The sequence below is a fragment of the Panulirus ornatus genome, chromosome 34, assembly GCF_036320965.1.
Source record: "Panulirus ornatus isolate Po-2019 chromosome 34, ASM3632096v1, whole genome shotgun sequence".
NCBI lineage: Eukaryota > Metazoa > Arthropoda > Malacostraca > Decapoda > Palinuridae > Panulirus > Panulirus ornatus.
Genome location: NC_092257.1, coordinates 3,378,403 through 3,396,992, shown reverse-complemented (window position 1 = coordinate 3,396,992; position 18,590 = coordinate 3,378,403). Strand labels below are relative to the sequence as shown.

Here is an 18,590-nt window from a genome sequence, read left to right as displayed (position 1 = left end):
AAAGGCCACATTCGTTCACACTCAGTCTCTAGCTGTCATGTATAATGCACCAAAAGCACAGCTCCCTTTCCACATCCAGGCCCCACAAAACTTTCCATGGTTTACCCCAGATGCTTTACATGCCTTGGTTCAATCCAGTGACAGCATGTTGACCCCGGTATACCACATCGTTCCAGTTCACTCTATTCTTGCATGTCTTTCACCTTCCTGCATGTTTAGGCCCCAATCACTCAAAATCTTTTTCACTCCATCTTTCCACCTCCAATTTGGTCTCCCACTTCTCATTCTCTCCACCTCTGACATATATATCCTCTTTGTCAATCTTTCCTCATTCATTCTCTCCATGTGACCAAACCATTTCAAAACACCCTCTTCTGCTTTCTCAACCACACTCTTTTTATTACCACACATCTCTCTTACCCTTTCATTACTTACTCGATCAAACCACCTCATACCACATATTGTCGTCAAACATCTCATTCCAGCATCGCTATTTGTGTTATGTGCATTATTTTTTTGTGGCTGAACTGTAGCACGTAGAGGCCCTAGATTTTGGATGTAGGTACCTTAGAATCTCAGTTAGGTATTAGGCTGTTGTATGTTGGTCTTGAAAGCCATCTTTAAGTATTTGTGTGTTTGTTCTTTTTTGCTACTTTTTCATGGCTGAACTATTGCACCTAGAAGCTCTGAATTTGGGTGTAGGTACTTTAGATTCTTGGCAAGGTTTTAAGCTACCATCAGTATGATTTTTTCAACTTTTTGTGTGTTTGTTTGTTGATTACTCTTTGATAGGTGAACTATAGATCCTAAAGGCCCCAAATTTTGGTTATTTGTGCTTATGTTTGTTACTCTTTCACTGTCAATTCATTGCGTTCAGGAGTCCCAGATTTTATGTGTAGATGCTTTAGGATCTGGACAAAGTCTTAACCTACCACATTTTAGCCTTGAAGGCTTTTTTGTGGCCACCAAAGGCTGCTTTTGAAAAGCCTTGTAAATTACACTTAGTTTACAGCAGCCATTCACAATGGATGGCCTAGTAGTCTCAAATTTTCATGAAGGTACTCAGGACCAGATTCAGGATCTAAGGGTACCAAGAACTGACTTTAATCTCTAAACAGCTGAGTCCCCCAAATTTAGAGGGTCCTCAGTAGGGGGTTTATGAAAAATTAGAAAAAAAAGTATATCAGTCGTAACATGTAATTGGACTTTTGAAGAAAAGTTAAACAAAAATATCAGGCAAACATCTTATTTGGTGATAAGTAGATATTTAAAGTTTGTCTGCCAGCTTGTGTTTGGGCACCTGACCATCAATACAGTTATGTAATTCACCCATTTATTTGTTTTAGTTTATGATGATTTCACACCACACATTAGGAGACTCTTTGTAACATGATACATTGTGAATGATAGTCACTGCTTATGTGAAATGCTTCATTAAGCACCATAGGCCTTTTACATGTAACTTATTTATATTATCCTTAGTTATATCACTGATTCATTATATTCCATTTGCATAACTTTCAGATATATACACTATTTTTGATTTCATATCGAGTATTGTTATTCAATGTACAATGACGTGTGCCATCTACTTTTTTCTATATTGTAATCAAGATCGCATTCCTGTTATGATTAGAATCACATTCTTGATATATACTAATGAAAGTTTCCTATCTGCTGAATCAGATACATTACCCCAGACACAATAATTTACTGGGCGAGCATACATGGCTGCATGACTGCTGTGTAAAGTAGCAAGTGCACATTCCTGAGGGGTACAAGGCTGTATCTGCTCTACATTGTTATAGGGTTAGCTGAAACAGCAGATTTTTTTCCATGCTAATCAAAGTTTCTTTTGACTTAAGGCATCTCTGCATACTGAAAAAGTGCACCTTTGGATTTAAACGAGTGGGAACAAGCAACCCATAAAAGTATAGTTGCAGTTTTAATTTGGTTAAAGGCCACCAAAGGCCTCCTTTCAAGGTTCACAGTTACTGCAGCCATTTTCTTCTGTGCAGCACTGAGTACCTAAGGAATTCCAGTTATATGGTTGCAAGGCATTGGCTATAGATAGTGTTGTACGGAGGAGGGTGGATGTGTTGGAAATGAGATGTTTGAGGACAGTATTTGGTGTGAGGTGGTTTGATTGAGTAAGTACTGAAAGGGTAAGAAAGATGTGTGGTAATAAAAAGAGTGTGGTTGAGAGAGCAGAAGAGGGTTTTTTGAAATGGTTTGGTCACATGGAGAGAATGAGTAAGGAAAGATTGATAAAGAGGATATATGTGTCAGGGATGGAGGGAACGAGGAGAAGTGCGAGACCAAATTGGAGGTGAAAGATAGAGTGAAAAAGATTTTGAGTGATCGGAGCCTGAACATGCAGGAGGGTGAAAGGCGTGCAAGGAATAGAGTGAATTGGAACGATGTGGTATACTGGGGTCGATGTGCTGTCAATGGATTAAACCAGGGCATGTGAAGCGTCTAGGGTAAACCATGGAAAGTTTTGTTGAGCCTTGGATGTGGAAAGGGAGCTGTGGTTTTGGTGCATTATATATGACAGCTAGAGACTGAGTGTGAACGAATGTGGCCTTTGTTGTCTTTTCCTAGCGCTACCTCGTGCACATGAGGGGGAGGGGGTTGTTATTTCATGTGTGGCAGGGTGGCGACGGGAATGAATAAGGGCAGGCAGTATGAATTATGTACATGTGTATATATGTATATGTCTGTGTGTGTGTGTGTGTGTATATATATATATATATATATATATATATATATATATATATATATATATATATATATATATATATATGTCTCCCGCGTTTGCGAGGTAGCGCAAGGAAACAGACAAAAGAAATGGCCCAACCCACCCCCATACACATGTATATACATACACGTCCACACACGCAAATATACATACCTATACATCTCAATGTACACATGTATATACACACACAGACACATACATATATACCCATGCACACAATTCACATTGTCTGCCTTTATTCATTCCCATCGCCACCTCGCCACACATGGAATACCATCCCCCTCCCCCCTCATGTGTGCGAGGTAGCGCCAGGAAAAGACAACAAAGGCCCCATTCGTTCATACTCAGTCTCTAGCTGTCTTGCAATAATGCCCGAAACCACAGCTCCCTTTCCACCTGCAGGCCCCACACAACTTTCCATGGTTTACCCCAGACGCTTCACATGCCCTGATTCAATCCACTGACAGCACGTCAACCCCGGTATACCACATCGATTCAATTCACTCTATACCTTGCCCGCCTTTCACCCTCCTGCGTGTTCAGGCCCCAATCACTCAAAATCTTTTTCACTCCATCTTTCCACCTCCAATTTGGTCTCCCACTTCTCCTCGTTCCCTCCACCTCCAACACATATATCCTCTTGGTCAATCTTTCCTCACTCATTCTCTCCATGTGCCCAAACCATTTCAAAACACCCTCTTCTGCTCTCTCAACCACGCTCTTTTTATTTCCACACATCTCTCTTACCCTTACATTACTTACTCGATCAAACCACCTCACACCACACATTGTCCTCAAACATCTCATTTCCAGCACTTCCACCCTCCTGTGCACAATTTTATCCATAGCCCACGCCTCGCAACCATACAACATTGTTGGAGCCACTATTCCTTTAAACATACCCATTTTTGCTTTCCGAGATAATGTTCTCGACTTCCAAACATTCTTCAAGGCTCCCAGGAATTTCGCCCCCTCCCCCACCCTATGATTCACTTCCGCTTCCATGGTTCCATCCGCTGCCAGATCCACTCCCAGATATCTAAAACACTTTACTTCCTCCAGTTTTTCTCCATTCAAACTTACTTCCCAATTGACTTGACCCTCAACCCTACTGTACCTAATAACCTTGCTCTTATTCACATTTACTCTTAACTTTCTTCTTTCACACACTTTACCAAACTCAGTCACCAGCTTCTGCAGTTTCTCACATGAATCCGCCACCAGCGCTGTATCATCAGCGAACAACAACTGACTCACTTCCCAAGCTCTCTCATCCACAACAGACTTCATACTTGCCCCTCTTTCCAAAACTCTTGCATTCACCTCCCTAACAACCCCATCCATAAACAAATTAAACAACCATGGAGACATCACACACCCCTGCCGCAAACTTACATTCACTGAGAACCAATCGCTTTCCTCTCTTCCTACACGTACACATGCCTTACATCCTCGATAAAAACTTTTCACTGCTTCTAACAACTTGCCTCCCACACCATATATTCTTAATACCTTCCACAGAGTATCTCTATCAACTCTATCATATGCCTTCTCCAGATCCATAAATGCTACATACAAATCCATTTGCTTTTCTAAGTATTTCTCACATACATTCTTCAAAGCAAACACCTGATCCACACATCCTCTACCACTTCTGAAGCCACACTGCTCTTCCCCAATCTGATGCTCTGTACATGCCTTCACCCTCTCAATCAATACCCTCCCATATAATTTACCAGGAATACTCAACAAACTTATACCTCTGTAATTTGAGCACTCACTCTTATCCCCTTTGCCTTCGTACAATGGCACTATGCACTCATTCCGCCAATCCTCAGGCACCTCACCATGAATCATACATACATTAAATAACCTTACCAACCAGTCAACAATACAGTCACCCCCTTTTTTAATGCAATTGAGTGGGAGATGTATAAAAGAAAGAGACAGGTCAAGAGAAAGGTGCAAGAGGTGAAAAAGAGGGCAAATGAGAGTTGGGGTGAGAGAGTATCATTAAATTTTAGGGAGAATAAAAAGATGTTCTGGAAGGAGGTAAATAAAGTGTGTAAGACAAGGGAGCAAATGGGAACTTCAGTGAAGGGCACAAATGGGGAGGTGATAACAAGTAGTGGTGATGTGAGAAGGAGATGGAGTGAGTATTTTGAAGGTTTGTTGAATGTGTTTGATGATAGAGTGGCAGATATAGGGTGTTTTGGTCGAGATGGTGTACAAAGTGAGAGGGTTAGGGAAAATGATTTGGTAAACAGAGAAGAGGTAGTAAAAGCTTTGCAGAAGATGAAAGCCGGCAAGGCAGCAGGTTTGGATGGTATTGCAGTGGAATACATATATGTATACTCTCAAGGTTACAGCCTTGCCAAAGGTGACTTTTCACTCTTGATATAACCTCTTGCAGGTGGACACCAGGACTTTATCAAACATATAGTTCAAGCAAGTGGAGGGAGTAGATACTTTAGGAACCCCTTAAAGTAGTATTTTTATGATTTACCTTATTGTTGTGGCATATTGTGGTGTAAAAAGAGCATTGTATGTAAGGCAAGGGATTTATTGGAACCAACAATATAATGAGAAATGCATGTATTGAGGTATTTTCCTGATCATTCTGATAACTTTTAAGAAAAAAGAAATAAAGACAATAACAGGGAATAAGGGAAATAAGTAGTATTTGATAGACAGCCAACAACTAGGAAGGTATATTACCAATACTACCCACCTTGGTATCAGAAGGATTAGTGACGGCTGCGTAGTGAGCCAGCACTTCAGTGGTTGTCAAGTTGCATTCGTCTTACCCAGGTAGCTGTCTTTCTTTCTTCCTCACCCACATGTGGACTACTGGCATTCTGTCTGTAAACATATGATCTCTTCTTGTCACACATAACACTTGACAACACTTAACTCACACAGCTCATTCTTTGTAACTCTGGATTTTCCTGCGATGAGCACTATGCATTGGCCCTGCCTTTTGGCAAAATGGTTAGAGCATTATGTAATAGTAGTCAGTATGACATTAGGTTGGAGCATTAGGCAGAAGTAGTTGTTAGGAACATTAGGTTGGAGCCTCTGCATATAGTGTGCTAAGGTTGCCCTCTGCCAGTGGCCTGTTAAGGTTGAGGCAATAAGGGCTAAGAAGTATCATTAGAGTTCACTTGTTATGGAGAATCTTTTGCCATGGTCATCCCCTTGTGGGAGTTCAAGGAGGGAGCATGCATCAGAAATGTAGGTAGATAGATAAATATGCAAAAAGAAACATGGAGTAGTGTGATACAGTAAATAGAAAATTTTTGTTTTTGTTGATTTTATACTAGAACTTCAAGTTCTTTCTACTAAGTTGCCTCCCTTGTCTTAGTGAGGTAGCATTAGGAACAAACAGTGGCCTTTTTTGCATACATGCACTTTATAGTTGTATGTATGATATACCAAATCCAGAACCAACTATATCCAGCTGAATTTTATGGACTAATCTGTGGTGTATCCAGACTGTTTCATATGCCCTGGTTTAACCCATTGACATCATGTTATCCTTGCAGTTTCTTAATTTACCATATGTGATATGTTTTTGCCAGCCTGTGCTTGCTTGTTAAGTCACAAGTTTACTTCTTACACATAACTTACTTTGTCAACCTTTCCTCACTTATCCTCTCCATGTAAGTCCAAACCCTTTTAGCAAACCCTCATCAGCTCTTTCAACCATACTCTTCACATTACCATGTCTCTATAACCGTATCATTTCTTAATCAATCCTCCTCACACCACACATTTTCCTCAAACATTTCATTTCTAACACTTTCACCCTCTTTGTTTATCCTTTTTATTCATGATTACTAAGGACCTTTTTCTAAGATAGAGCCTTAGTGCTACCCAGGACCCTTTTCTTGGGGCTCCTGCATTTCAAGGCTGAACAACCTCTGGAAGCAAGGAAAGGTGGACTACTTTTTGGATTAAGAATCTCTTTGCCAAGACTGCACTCATAATGATACAATCTCACACAGACAGAGCCCAACAATACTTCTATATGTTTATTTTTTTTTTTCATACTATTCGCCATTTCCCACATTAGCGAGGTAGCGTTAAGAACAGAGGACTGTGCCTTTGAGGGAATATCCTCACTTGGCCCCCTTCTCTGTTCCTTCTTTTGGAAAATTAAAAACGAAAGGAGAGGATTTCCAGCCCCCCGCTCCCTTCCCTTATTTTTTCTATATGTATATAAAAGTTATCCCTGGTACAGTTTCTAAGGAACAGTCCTGGTGTGACTCAGGATCTCTTTCTGAAGGCTGCTGCTATCCAAGGATGTGCTACTTCAAGTAGCAGGAAAATGTAGACTCTTTGGGGTGAGAATTCTTTGATAAGACTGTACTCCCAGTGATACAGCCTTGCCAAAGGTGACTTTTCACCTTTTAGTGATAATTTTATAGTAATAGTAATAATATAGTAATAATAAAATAAATAAATAAATAAATATAGTGATAATTTTACATTACTTCCCAGGTTGCTAAAATCCTTTAATTTAAATACAACCTTCAGCAAAGCTATCCTCTAAAGAACGTCTTAAACAAAAACTTACCAGAAAATTCTGTGGGGTGTGTTTACAGAGTACCTTGTGAAAATTGTAATATGTTTTATGTTGGGCTGACTGGTAAAGATTTTTATGTTAAACTTAAGCAACATAAGTATATATATATTATATTAATAAATTTATTTTGCTTTGTCGCTGTCTCCCGCTTTAGCAAGATAGCGCAAGGAAACAGACAAAAGAATGGCCCAACCCACCCACGTACACATGTATATACATGCACGTCCACACACGCAAATATACATACCTATACATCTCAATGTATACATATATATACACACACAGACATATACATATATACACATGTACTTAATTCATACTGTCTGCCTTTATTCATTTCCATCGCCACCTCGCCACACATGGAGTAACAACCCCCCTCCCCCCTCATGTGTGCGAGGTAGTGCTAGGAAAAGACAACAAAGGCCCCATTCATTCACACTCAGTCTCTAGCTGTCATGTAATAATGCTCCGAAATCACAGCTCCCTTTCCACATCCAGGCCCCACACAACTTTCCATGGTTTACCCCAGACGCTTCACATGCCCTGGTTCAATCCATTGACAGCACGTCGACCCCAGTATACCACATCGTTCTAATTCACTCTATTCCTTGCACGCCTTTCACCCTCCTGCATGTTCAGGCCCCGATCACTCAAAATCTTTTTCGCTCCATCTTTCCACCTCCAATTTGATCTCCCACTTTTCCTCGTTCCCTCCACCTCTGACACATATATCCTCTTGGTCAATCTTTCCTCGCTCATTCTCTCCATGTGACCAAACCACTTCAAAACACCCTCTTCTGCTCTCTCAACCACACTCTTTTTATTACCACACATCTCTCTTACCCTATCATTACTTACTCGATCGAACCACCGCACAACTCTATCCATAGCCCACGCCTCGCAACCTTAAAACATTGTTGGAACTACTTTTCCTTCAAACATACCCACTTTTGCTCTCCGAGATAATGTTCTCGACTTCCACATATTCTTCAAGGCTCCCAGAATTTTCGCCCCCTCCCCCACCCTATGATTCACTTCCACTTCCATGGTTCCATCCGCTGCCAAATCCACTCCCAGATATCTAAAACACTTCACTTCCTCCAGATTTTCTCCATTCAATCTTACCTCCAAATTGTCTTGACCCTCAACCCTACTGTACCTAATAACCATGCTCTTATTCACATTTACTCTTAACTTTCTTCTTTCACACACTTTACCAAACTCAGTCACCAGCTTCTGCAGTTTCTCACATGAATCAGCCACCAGCGCTGTATCATCAGCGAACAACAAATGACTCACTTCCCAAGCTCTCTCATCCACAACAGACTTCATACTTGCCCCTCTTTCCAAAACTCTTGCATTCACCTCCCTAACAACCCCATCCATAAACAAATTAAACAACCATGGAGACATCACACACCCCTGCCGCAAACCTACATTCACTGAGAACCAATCACTTTCCTCTCTTCCTACACGTACACATGCCTTACATCCTCGATAAAAACTTTTCACTGCTTCTAACTTGCCTCCCACACCATATATTCTTAATACCTTCCACAGAGCATCTCTGTCAACTCTATCATATGCCTTCTCCAGATCCATAAATGCTACATACAAATCCATTTGCTTTTCTAAGTATTTCTCACATACATTCTTCAAAGCAAACACCTGATCCACACATCCTCTACCACTTATGAAACCACACTGCTCTTCCCCAATCTGATGCTCTGTACGTGCCTTCACCCTCTCAATCAATACCTTCCCATATAATTTACCAGGAATACTCAACAAACTTATACCTCTGTAATTTGAGCACTCACTCTTATCCCCTTTGCCTTCGTACAATGGCACTATGCACGCATTCCGCCAATCCTCAGGCACCTCACCATGAGTCATACATACATTAAATAACCTTACCAACCATTCAATAATACAGTCACCCCCTTTTTTAATAAATTCCACTGCAATACCATCCAAACCTGCTGCCTTGCCGGCTTTCATCTTCCGCAAAGCTTTTACTACCTCTTCTCTGTTTACCAAATTATTTTCCCTAAGCTTCTCACTTTGCACACCACCTCGACCAAAACACCCTATATCTGCCACTCTATCATCAAACACATTCAACAAACCTTCAAAATACTCACTCCATCTCCTCACATTACCACTACTTGTTATCACCTCCCCATTTGCGCACTTCACTGAAGTTCCCATTTGCTCCCTTGTCTTATGCACTTTATTTACCTCCTTCCAGAACATCTTTTTATTCTCCCTAAAATTTAATGATACTCTCTCACCTCAACTCTCATTTGCCCTCTTTTTCACCTCTTGCACCTTTCTCTTGACCTCCTGTCTCTTTCTTTTATACATCTCCCACTCAATTGCATTGTTTCCCTTCAAAAATCGTCCAAATGCCTCTCTCTTCTCCTTCACTAATAATCTTACTTCTTTATCCCACCACTCACTACCCTTTCTAATCAACCCACCTCCCACTCTTCTCATGCCACAAGCATCTTTTGCGCAATCCATCACTGATTCCCTAAATACATCCCATTCCTCCCCCACTCCCCTTACTTCCATTTTTCTCACCTTTTTCCATTCTGTACTCAGTGTCTCCTGGTACTTCCTCACACAAGTCTCCTTCCCAAGATCACTTACTCTCGCCACCCTCTTCACCTCAACATTCACTCTTCTTTTCTGAAAACCCATACAAATCTTCACCTTAGCCTCCACAAGATAATGATCAGACATCCCTCCGGTTGCACCTCTCAGCACATTAACATCCAAAAGTCTCTCTTTCGCGCGCCTGTCAATTAACACGTAATCCAATAACGCTCTCTGGCCATCTCTCCTACTTACATACGTATACTTATGTATATCTCGCTTTTTAAACCAGGTATTCCCAATCACCAGTCCTTTTTCAGCACATAAATCTACAAGCTCTTCACCATTTCCATTTACAACACTGAACACCCCCATGTATACCAATTATTCCCTCAACTGCCACATTACTCACCTTTGCATTCAAATCACCCATCACTATAACCCGGTCTCGTGCATCAAAACCACTAACACACTCATTCAGCTGCTCCCAAAACACTTGCCTCTCATGATCTTTCTTCTCATGCCCAGGTGCATATGCACCAATAATCACCCATTTCTCTCCATCAACTTTCAGTTTTACCCATATTAATCGAGAATTTACTTTCTTACATTCTATCACATACTCCCACAAATCCACGCACATATACACACACATATATTTGAGCTGTGGTTTTGGTGCATTATACATGACAGCTAGAGACTGAGTGTGAATGAATGTGGCCTTTGTTGTCTTTTCCTAGCGCTACCTCACATGCGTGCAGGGGGAGGAGGGTGTTGTTTTCATGTGTGGCAGGGCAGTGACGGGAATGAGTAAAGGCAGCAAGTATGAATTATGTACATGTATATGTGGAAGTATGTGATAGAATGTAAGAAAGTAAATTCTCGATTAATATGGGTAAAACTGAAAGTTGATGGAGAGAAATGGGTGATTATTGGTGCATATGCACCTGGGCATGAGAAGAAAGATCATGAGAGGCAAGTGTTTTGGGAGCAGCTGAATGAGTGTGTTAGTGGTTTTGATGCACGAGACCGGGTTATAGTGTTGGGTGATTTGAATGCAAAGGTGAGTAATGTGGCAGTTGAGGGAATAATTGGTATACATGGGGTGTTCAGTGTTGTAAATGGAAATGGTGAAGAGCTTGTAGATTTATGTGCTGAAAAAGGACTGATGATTGGGAATACCTGGTTTAAAAAGCGAGATATACATAAGTATACTTATGTAAGTAGGAGGGATGGCCAGAGAGCGTTATTGGATTACGTGTTAATTGACAGGCGCGCGAAAGAGAGACTTTTGGATGTTAATGTGCTGAGAGGTACAACTGGAGGGATGTCTGATCATTATCTTGTGGAGGCTAAGGTGAAGATTTGTATGGGTTTTCAGAAAAGAAGAGTGAATGTTGGGGTGAAGAGGGTGGTGAGAGTAAGTGAGCTTGGGAAGGAGACTTGTGTGAGGAAGTACCAGGAGAGACTGAGTACAGAATGGAAAAAGGTGAGAACAATGGAAGTAAGGGGAGTAGGGGAGGAATGGGATGTATTTAGGGAATCAGTGATGGATTGCGCAAAAGATGCTTGTGGTATGAGAAGAGTGGGAGGTGGGTTGATTAGAAAGGGTAGTGAGTGGTGGGATGAAGAAGTAAGAGTATTAGTGAAAGAGAAGAGAGAGGCATTTGGACGATTTTTGCAGGGAAAAAATGCAATTGAGTGGGAGACGTATAAAAGAAAGAGACAGGAGGTCAAGAGAAAGGTGCAAGAGGTGAAAAAAAGGGCAAATGAGAGTTGGGGTGAGAGAGTATCATTAAATTTTAGGGAGAATAAAAAGATGTTCTGGAAGGAGGTAAATAAAGTGCGTAAGACAAGGGAGCAAATGGGAACTTCAGTGAAGGGCGCAAATGGGGAGGTGATAACAAGTAGTGGTGATGTGAGAAGGAGATGGAGTGAGTATTTTGAAGGTTTTTTGAATGTGTTTGATGATAGAGTGGCAGATATAGGGTGTTTTGGTCGAGGTGGTGTGCAAAGTGCGAGGGTTAGGGAAAATGATTTGGTAAACAGAGAAGAGGTAGTAAAAGCTTTGCGGAAGATGAAAGCCGGCAAGGCAGCAGGTTTGGATGGTATTGCAGTGGAATTTATTAAAAAAGGGGGTGACTGTATTGTTGACTGGTTGGTAAGGTTATTTAATGTATGTATGACTCATGGTGAGGTGCCTGAGGATTGGCGGAATGCGTGCATAGTGCCATTGTACAAAGGTAAAGGGGATAAGAGTGAGTGCTCAAATTATAGAGGTATAAGTTTGTTGAGTATTCCTGGCAAATTATATGGGAGGGTATTGATTGAGAGGGTGAAGGCATGTACAGAGCATCAGATTGGGGAAGAGCAGTGTGGTTTCATAAGTGGTAGAGGATGTGTGGATCAGGTGTTTGCTTTGAAGAATGTATGTGAGAAATACTTAGAAAAGCAAATGGATTTGTATGTAGCATTTATGGATCTGGAGAAGGCATATGATAGAGTTGATAGAGATGCTCTGTGGAAGGTATTAAGAATATATGGTGTGGGAGGCAAGTTGTTAGAAGCAGTGAAAAGTTTTTATCGAGGATGTAAGGCATGTGTACGTGTAGGAAGAGAGGAAAGTGATTGGTTCTCAGTGAATGTAGGTTTGCGGCAGGGGTGTGTGATGTCTCCATGGTTGTTTAATTTGTTTATGGGTGGGGTTGTTAGGGAGGTGAATGCAAGAGTTTTGGAAAGAGGGGCAAGTATGAAGTCTGTTGGGGATGAGAGAGCTTGGGAAGTGAGTCATTTGTTGTTCGCTGATGATACAGCGCTGGTGGCTGATTCATGTGAGAAACTACAGAAGCTGGTGACTGAGTTTGGTAAAGTGTGTGAAAGAAGAAAGTTAAGAGTAAATGTGAATAAGAGCAAGGTTATTAGGTACAGTAGGGTTGAGGGTCAAGTCAGTTGGGAGGTAAGTTTGAATGGAGAAAAACTGGAGGAAGTAAAGTGTTTTAGATATCTGGGAGTGGATCTGGCAGTGGATGGAACCATGGAAGCGGAAGTGGATCATAGGGTGGGGGAGGGGGCGAAAATCCTGGGAGCCTAGAAGAATGTGTGGAAGTCGAGAACATTATCTCGGAAAGCAAAAATGGGTATGTTTGAAGGAATAGTGGTTCCAACAATGTTGTATGGTTGCGAGGCGTGGGCTATGGATAGAGTTGTGCGCAGGAGGATGGATGTGCTGGAAATGAGATGTTTGAGGACAATGTGTGGTGTGAGGTGGTTTGATCGAGTAAGTAACGTAAGGGTAAGAGAGATGTGTGGAAATAAAAAGAGCGTGGTTGAGAGAGCAGAAGAGGGGGTTTTGAAATGGTTTGGGCACATGGAGAGAATGAGTGAGGAAAGATTGACCAAGAGGATATATGTGTCGGAGGTGGAGGGAACGAGGAGAAGTGGGAGACCAAATTGGAGGTGGAAAGATGGAGTGAAAAAGATTTTGTGTGATCGGGGCCTGAACATGCAGGAGGGTGAAAGGAGGGCAAGGAATAGAGTGAATTGGAGCGATGTGGTATACCGGGGTTGACGTGCTGTCAGTGGATTGAATCAAGGCATGTGAAGCGTCTGGGGTAAACCATGGAAAGCTGTGTAGGTATGTATATTTGCGTGTGTGGACGTATGTATATACATGTGTATGGGGGTGGGTTGGGCCATTTCTTTCGTCTGTTTCCTTGCGCTACCTCGCAAATGCGGGAGACAGCGACAAAGTATAAAAAAAAAAAAATATATATATATATATATATACACATGAAATGTATAGGGTATGTATATGTGCGTGTGTAGGCGTGTATGTATATACATGTGTATGTAGGTGGGTTGGGCCATTCTTTTGTCTGTTTCCTTGCGCTACCTCGCTAACACAGGAGACAGCAGCAAAGAATAATTAAATATATATATATATGTATATATTATATGGTTGTGAGGCATGGGCTATAGATAGAGTTGTGCAGAGGAGGGTGGCTGTGTTGGAAATGAGATGTTTGAGGACAATATGTGGTGTGAGGTAGTTTAATCGAGTAAGTAATGAAAGGATAAGAGAGATGTGTGGTATTAAAGAGTGTGGTTGAGAGAGCAGAAGAGGGTGTTTTGAAATGGTTTGGTCACATGGAGAGAATGAGTGAGGAAAGATTGACAAAGAGGATATATGTGTCAGAGATGGAGGGAACGAGGAGAAGTGGGAAACCAAATTGGAGGTGGAAAGATGGAGTGAAAAGGATTTTGAGTTATCAGGGCATGAACATGCAGGAGGGTGAAAGGCGTGCAAGGAATAGAGTGAATTGGAATGATGTGGTATACCGGGGTCAACATGCTGTCAATGGTTTGAACCAGGGCATGTGAAGCGTTTGGGGTAAACCATGGAAAGTTTTGTGGGGCCTGGATGTGGAAAGGGAGCTGTGGTTTCGGTGCGACAGCGAGAGACTGAGTGTGAATGAATGTGGCCTTTGTTGTCTTTTCCTAGTGTTACCTTGCACACATGCGGGGGAGGGGGTTGTCATTTCATGTGTGGCGGGGTGGCGACAGGAATGCATAAGGGCAGACAGTATGAATTTTGTACATGTGTATATATGTATATGTCTTTGTGTTTGTGTATATATGTATACGTTGAGATGTATAGGTATGTATATTTGCGTGTGTGGACGTGTATGTATATATATGTGTTGGGCCATTCTTTTGTCTGTTTTCTTGCGCTACCTCACTAATGCGGGAGACAGCAACAAAGTATAATAAATATATTTTCTTTCATACTATTCGCCATTTCCCGCGATAGCGAGGTAGCGTTAAGAACAGAGGACTGGGCCTTTGAGGGAATATCCTCACCTGGCCCCCTTCTCTTTTCCTTCTTTTGGAAAATCAAAAAAAAAAAAACGAGAGGGGAGGATTTCCAGCCCCCGGCTCCCTTCCCTTTTAGTTGCCTTCTACAACATGCAGGGAATACGTGGGAAGTATTCTTTCTCTCCTATCCCCAGGGATATATATATATATATATATATATATATATATATATATATATATATATATATATATATATATATATATATATATCCTCTCGTTTTTTTCAATTTTCCAAAAGAAGGAACAGAGAAGGGGGCTAGGTGAGGATATTCCCTCAAAGGCCCAGTCCTCTGGTCTTAACGCTACCTCGCTAATGCGGGAAATGGCCAATAGTATGAAAGAAGAAAGAAAGATATATATATATATATATATATATATATTATCCCTGGGGATAGGGGATTAAGAATACTTCCCACGTATTCCCTGCGTGTCGTAGAAGGCGACTGAAAGGGGAGGGAGCGGGGGGCTGGAAATCCTCCCCTCTCGTTTTTTTTTTTTTAATTTTCCAAAAGAAGGAACAGAGGGGGCCAGGTGAGGATATTCCAAAAAAGGCCCAGTCCTCTGTTCTTAACGCTACCTCACTAACATGGGAAATGGCGAATAGTTTAAAAGAAAGAAAGATATATATATATATATATTATTCCTTGGGATAGAGGAGAAAGAATACTTCCCTAGTATTCCCTGCATGTCATAGAGGGCGACTAAAAGGGAGGGAGCGGGGGGCTGGAAATCCTCCCCTCCCATTTATAATTTTCCAAAAGAAGGAATGGAGAGGTAGCCCAAGTGAGGATATACCCTCTAAGGCACACTCCTCTGTTCTTAACGCTACCTTGCTGATGCGGGATAACGCGAATATGTATGAAGAATAAAAGAAAATATATATATATATATATATATATATATATATATATATATATATATATATAAAAAGAGCGTGGTTGAGAGAGCAGAAGAGGGTGTTTTGAAATGGTTTGGGCACATGGAGAGAATGAGTGAGGAGAGATTGACCAAGAGGATATATGTGTCGGAGGTGGAGGGAACGAGGAGAAGAGGGAGACCAAATTGGAGGTGGAAAGATGGAGTGAAAAGGATTTTGTGTGATCGGGGCCTGAACATGCAGGAGGGTGAAAGGAGGGCAAGAAATAGAGTGAATTGGAGTCATGTGGTATACAGGGGTTGACGTGCTGTCAGTGGATTGAAGCAAGGCATGTGAAGCGTCTGGAGTAAACCATGGAAGGCTGTGTAGGTATGTATATTTGCGTGTGTGGACGTGTGTATGTACATGTGAATGGGGGGGGGGGGTTGGGCCATTTCTTTCGTCTGTTTCCTTGCGCTACCTCGCAAACGCGGGAGACAGCGACAAAGTATAAAAAAAAAAAAAAAATATATATATATATATATATCCCTGGGGATAGGGGAGAAAGAATACTTCCCACGTATTCCCTGCATGTCGTAGAAGGCGACTAAAAGGGGAGGGAGCGGGTGGCTGGAAATCCTCCCCTCTCTCTTTTTTTTTTTAATTTTCCAAAAGAGGGAACAGAGAAGGGGGCCAGGTGAGGATATTCCCTCAAAGGCCCAGTCCTCAGTTCTCAACGCTACCTCGCTAATGCGGGAAATGGCGAATAGTATGAAAGAAAGAAAAAAGATATATATATATATATATATATATATATATATATATATTATATATATATATATATATATATATATATATATATATATATACACACACACACGCAGACACACAGATATATAGTGCATATGAATGTGCAGTTTTATAAAACACATAATGCCCTCCATACTTGTTTGCCATTTTCAGCATTAGGAAGGTAGCACAAAAAACATGGTCACTCTCATCCATTCTCTAGCTGTCACATGTAGTGAACCCAAACCACAGCCCCCTATCTACAGCCAGGCCCTACAAACCTTTCCATGGTATCATCCAGCCACTTCATACACCCTGGTTCAGTCCATTGACAGGACGTCAACCCTTGTGTACCACGTCGTTCCAATTCATTTTTCCCTTGCTCGCCTTTCATCTTCTTGCATGTTCAGGCTCTGATATCTCAGTATCTTTTTCACTTCATCCCTTCATCTCCAGTGTGTTCTTCCCCCCTCTGTTTGTTCCCTCCACTTCCTCCTTCATTCTATCCATATGTCTACATCATTTCAGCATCCTCTCTTCAATTCTCTGAACCACACTTTTTATAACTACATCTCTTTCTTACCCTTTTATTAATTACTCAATCAAACCACATCACACCATATAATGTCCTCAGACATTGCATTTCTAGCACACTTACCCTCCTTTGCACATCATCTGTACTCATGCCTTGCATCTATACAAGATTGCTGGGGCTACTGTACCTTCATACATACCCAATTTCACACTCTTAGATAATGACCTCTCATTCCACACATTCTTTAATGCACCAAGTGAAATGGGGATCTATACAAAGGCAGTAAGAGAGAAAGACACATAAATGAAATATCTAAGGCAAAGCTTGGTAATTATATGGCTGCGAAGAAGGAGGCAAAAAGATAGTTAGAAAGCTGTAACAAAAAGAAAACAGGTCTATGAGAATTGGTAAAAAAGGGGAAGTGGAGACAAAGGTAGTAAAACTGGACTTAGTGAAGAGAGAAGGGGAGCTTGGAAGGTTGGAGTAAGTTCTAATACCACTTGAGCATGAGGTAACTACTTTGTAATCAACTTATGTATTATCTTTCACATTTTATATTTACTAGATATTGATAAAGTGTATACATAAATTGCTTTGCTGCATTCTTCTGTGCAAAAAAACACCTCATTCATCCACATGACCCCTCATTTCATCTTCCTCCATCTTGCTATTCCTCTTTACCTTCTCTCACACATACACTTGATTCTTCTCTCTGTTATGGTAGTAGAACAGTGTAATTAACTGTCCACTTAATTGATTTCATGTTTCATGTATAGACAATTGCTTCTGTACTTACAGTTGAATAATGAAATATGTAATGCACATGTACATGTTCCCTAGTTATTAACTTTGGACATTAAGTTGATACATATATTGCTTTATGCATTCTTCTATACAAAAACCTCATTCATGCACATGATCCCTCTTTTCATCTTCCTCACTCTCACTGTTCCTCCTTCCCTTCTTCACACCTATATTTGATTCTTCTCTCTGATATAGTATTAGAACAGTGTAATTAACTGTTCACCTGATTAATTTCATGCATCATGTATAAACAGTTATTTCTGTACTTACAGTTGAGTAATGAAATATGTAATTTTGCCTTACTTTTGATAGTTGACTGTCATGATTTTTTTGCCTTATGTGTTATCATAAAAGCCCAGATCCATTACTGCCCAAAACAGTTTTATCAAGAAAAACAGCTTATAACTTATAAGTTTAAAAATTAACATGGCAGTGATATATCTCTCACAGTATGTTAGTGCGGGAAGTTTAAACATTTATTACTGAACCACTGTCATATTTATAGTATTATGAATGAGTGAAGTGCTTTTATACTTCACCATGTTTTTAGTGAATAATATGTATTTTTTTTTTTTTTTACAGAAAAAGAACATGTGGGAGAAGAGTCAGGGTAAGTGATAAATATTTGATGAAATTGTATTTATTTTTTTTCAGTTTCACAGGTAAGTGGTATGATGGGAATAATCTGTGTAGAGTAAAAATCCTTAAGATTTATGAACAGCTTTCAGAAGAGTGAAATTGCTCATTAATTTATTGGAGGTTAGAGATTAGAATATCAATT

The 18,590-nt window shown here is 40.7% G+C and overlaps 1 protein-coding gene across 4 annotated transcripts in view; it reads left to right on the top strand.

Annotated features, from left to right (window-relative positions):
- Positions 1–18,590, top strand: part of LOC139759781 (uncharacterized) — a 93,502-nt gene that overhangs the window by 39,295 nt on the left and 35,617 nt on the right. For all 4 annotated transcript variants that reach the window (XM_071682234.1, XM_071682233.1, XM_071682232.1 and 1 more), the window contains one exon: positions 18,392–18,419. In XM_071682234.1, the coding sequence (XP_071538335.1) occupies positions 18,392–18,419 (28 nt within the window). The remainder of the gene's footprint in view (positions 1–18,391; positions 18,420–18,590) is intronic.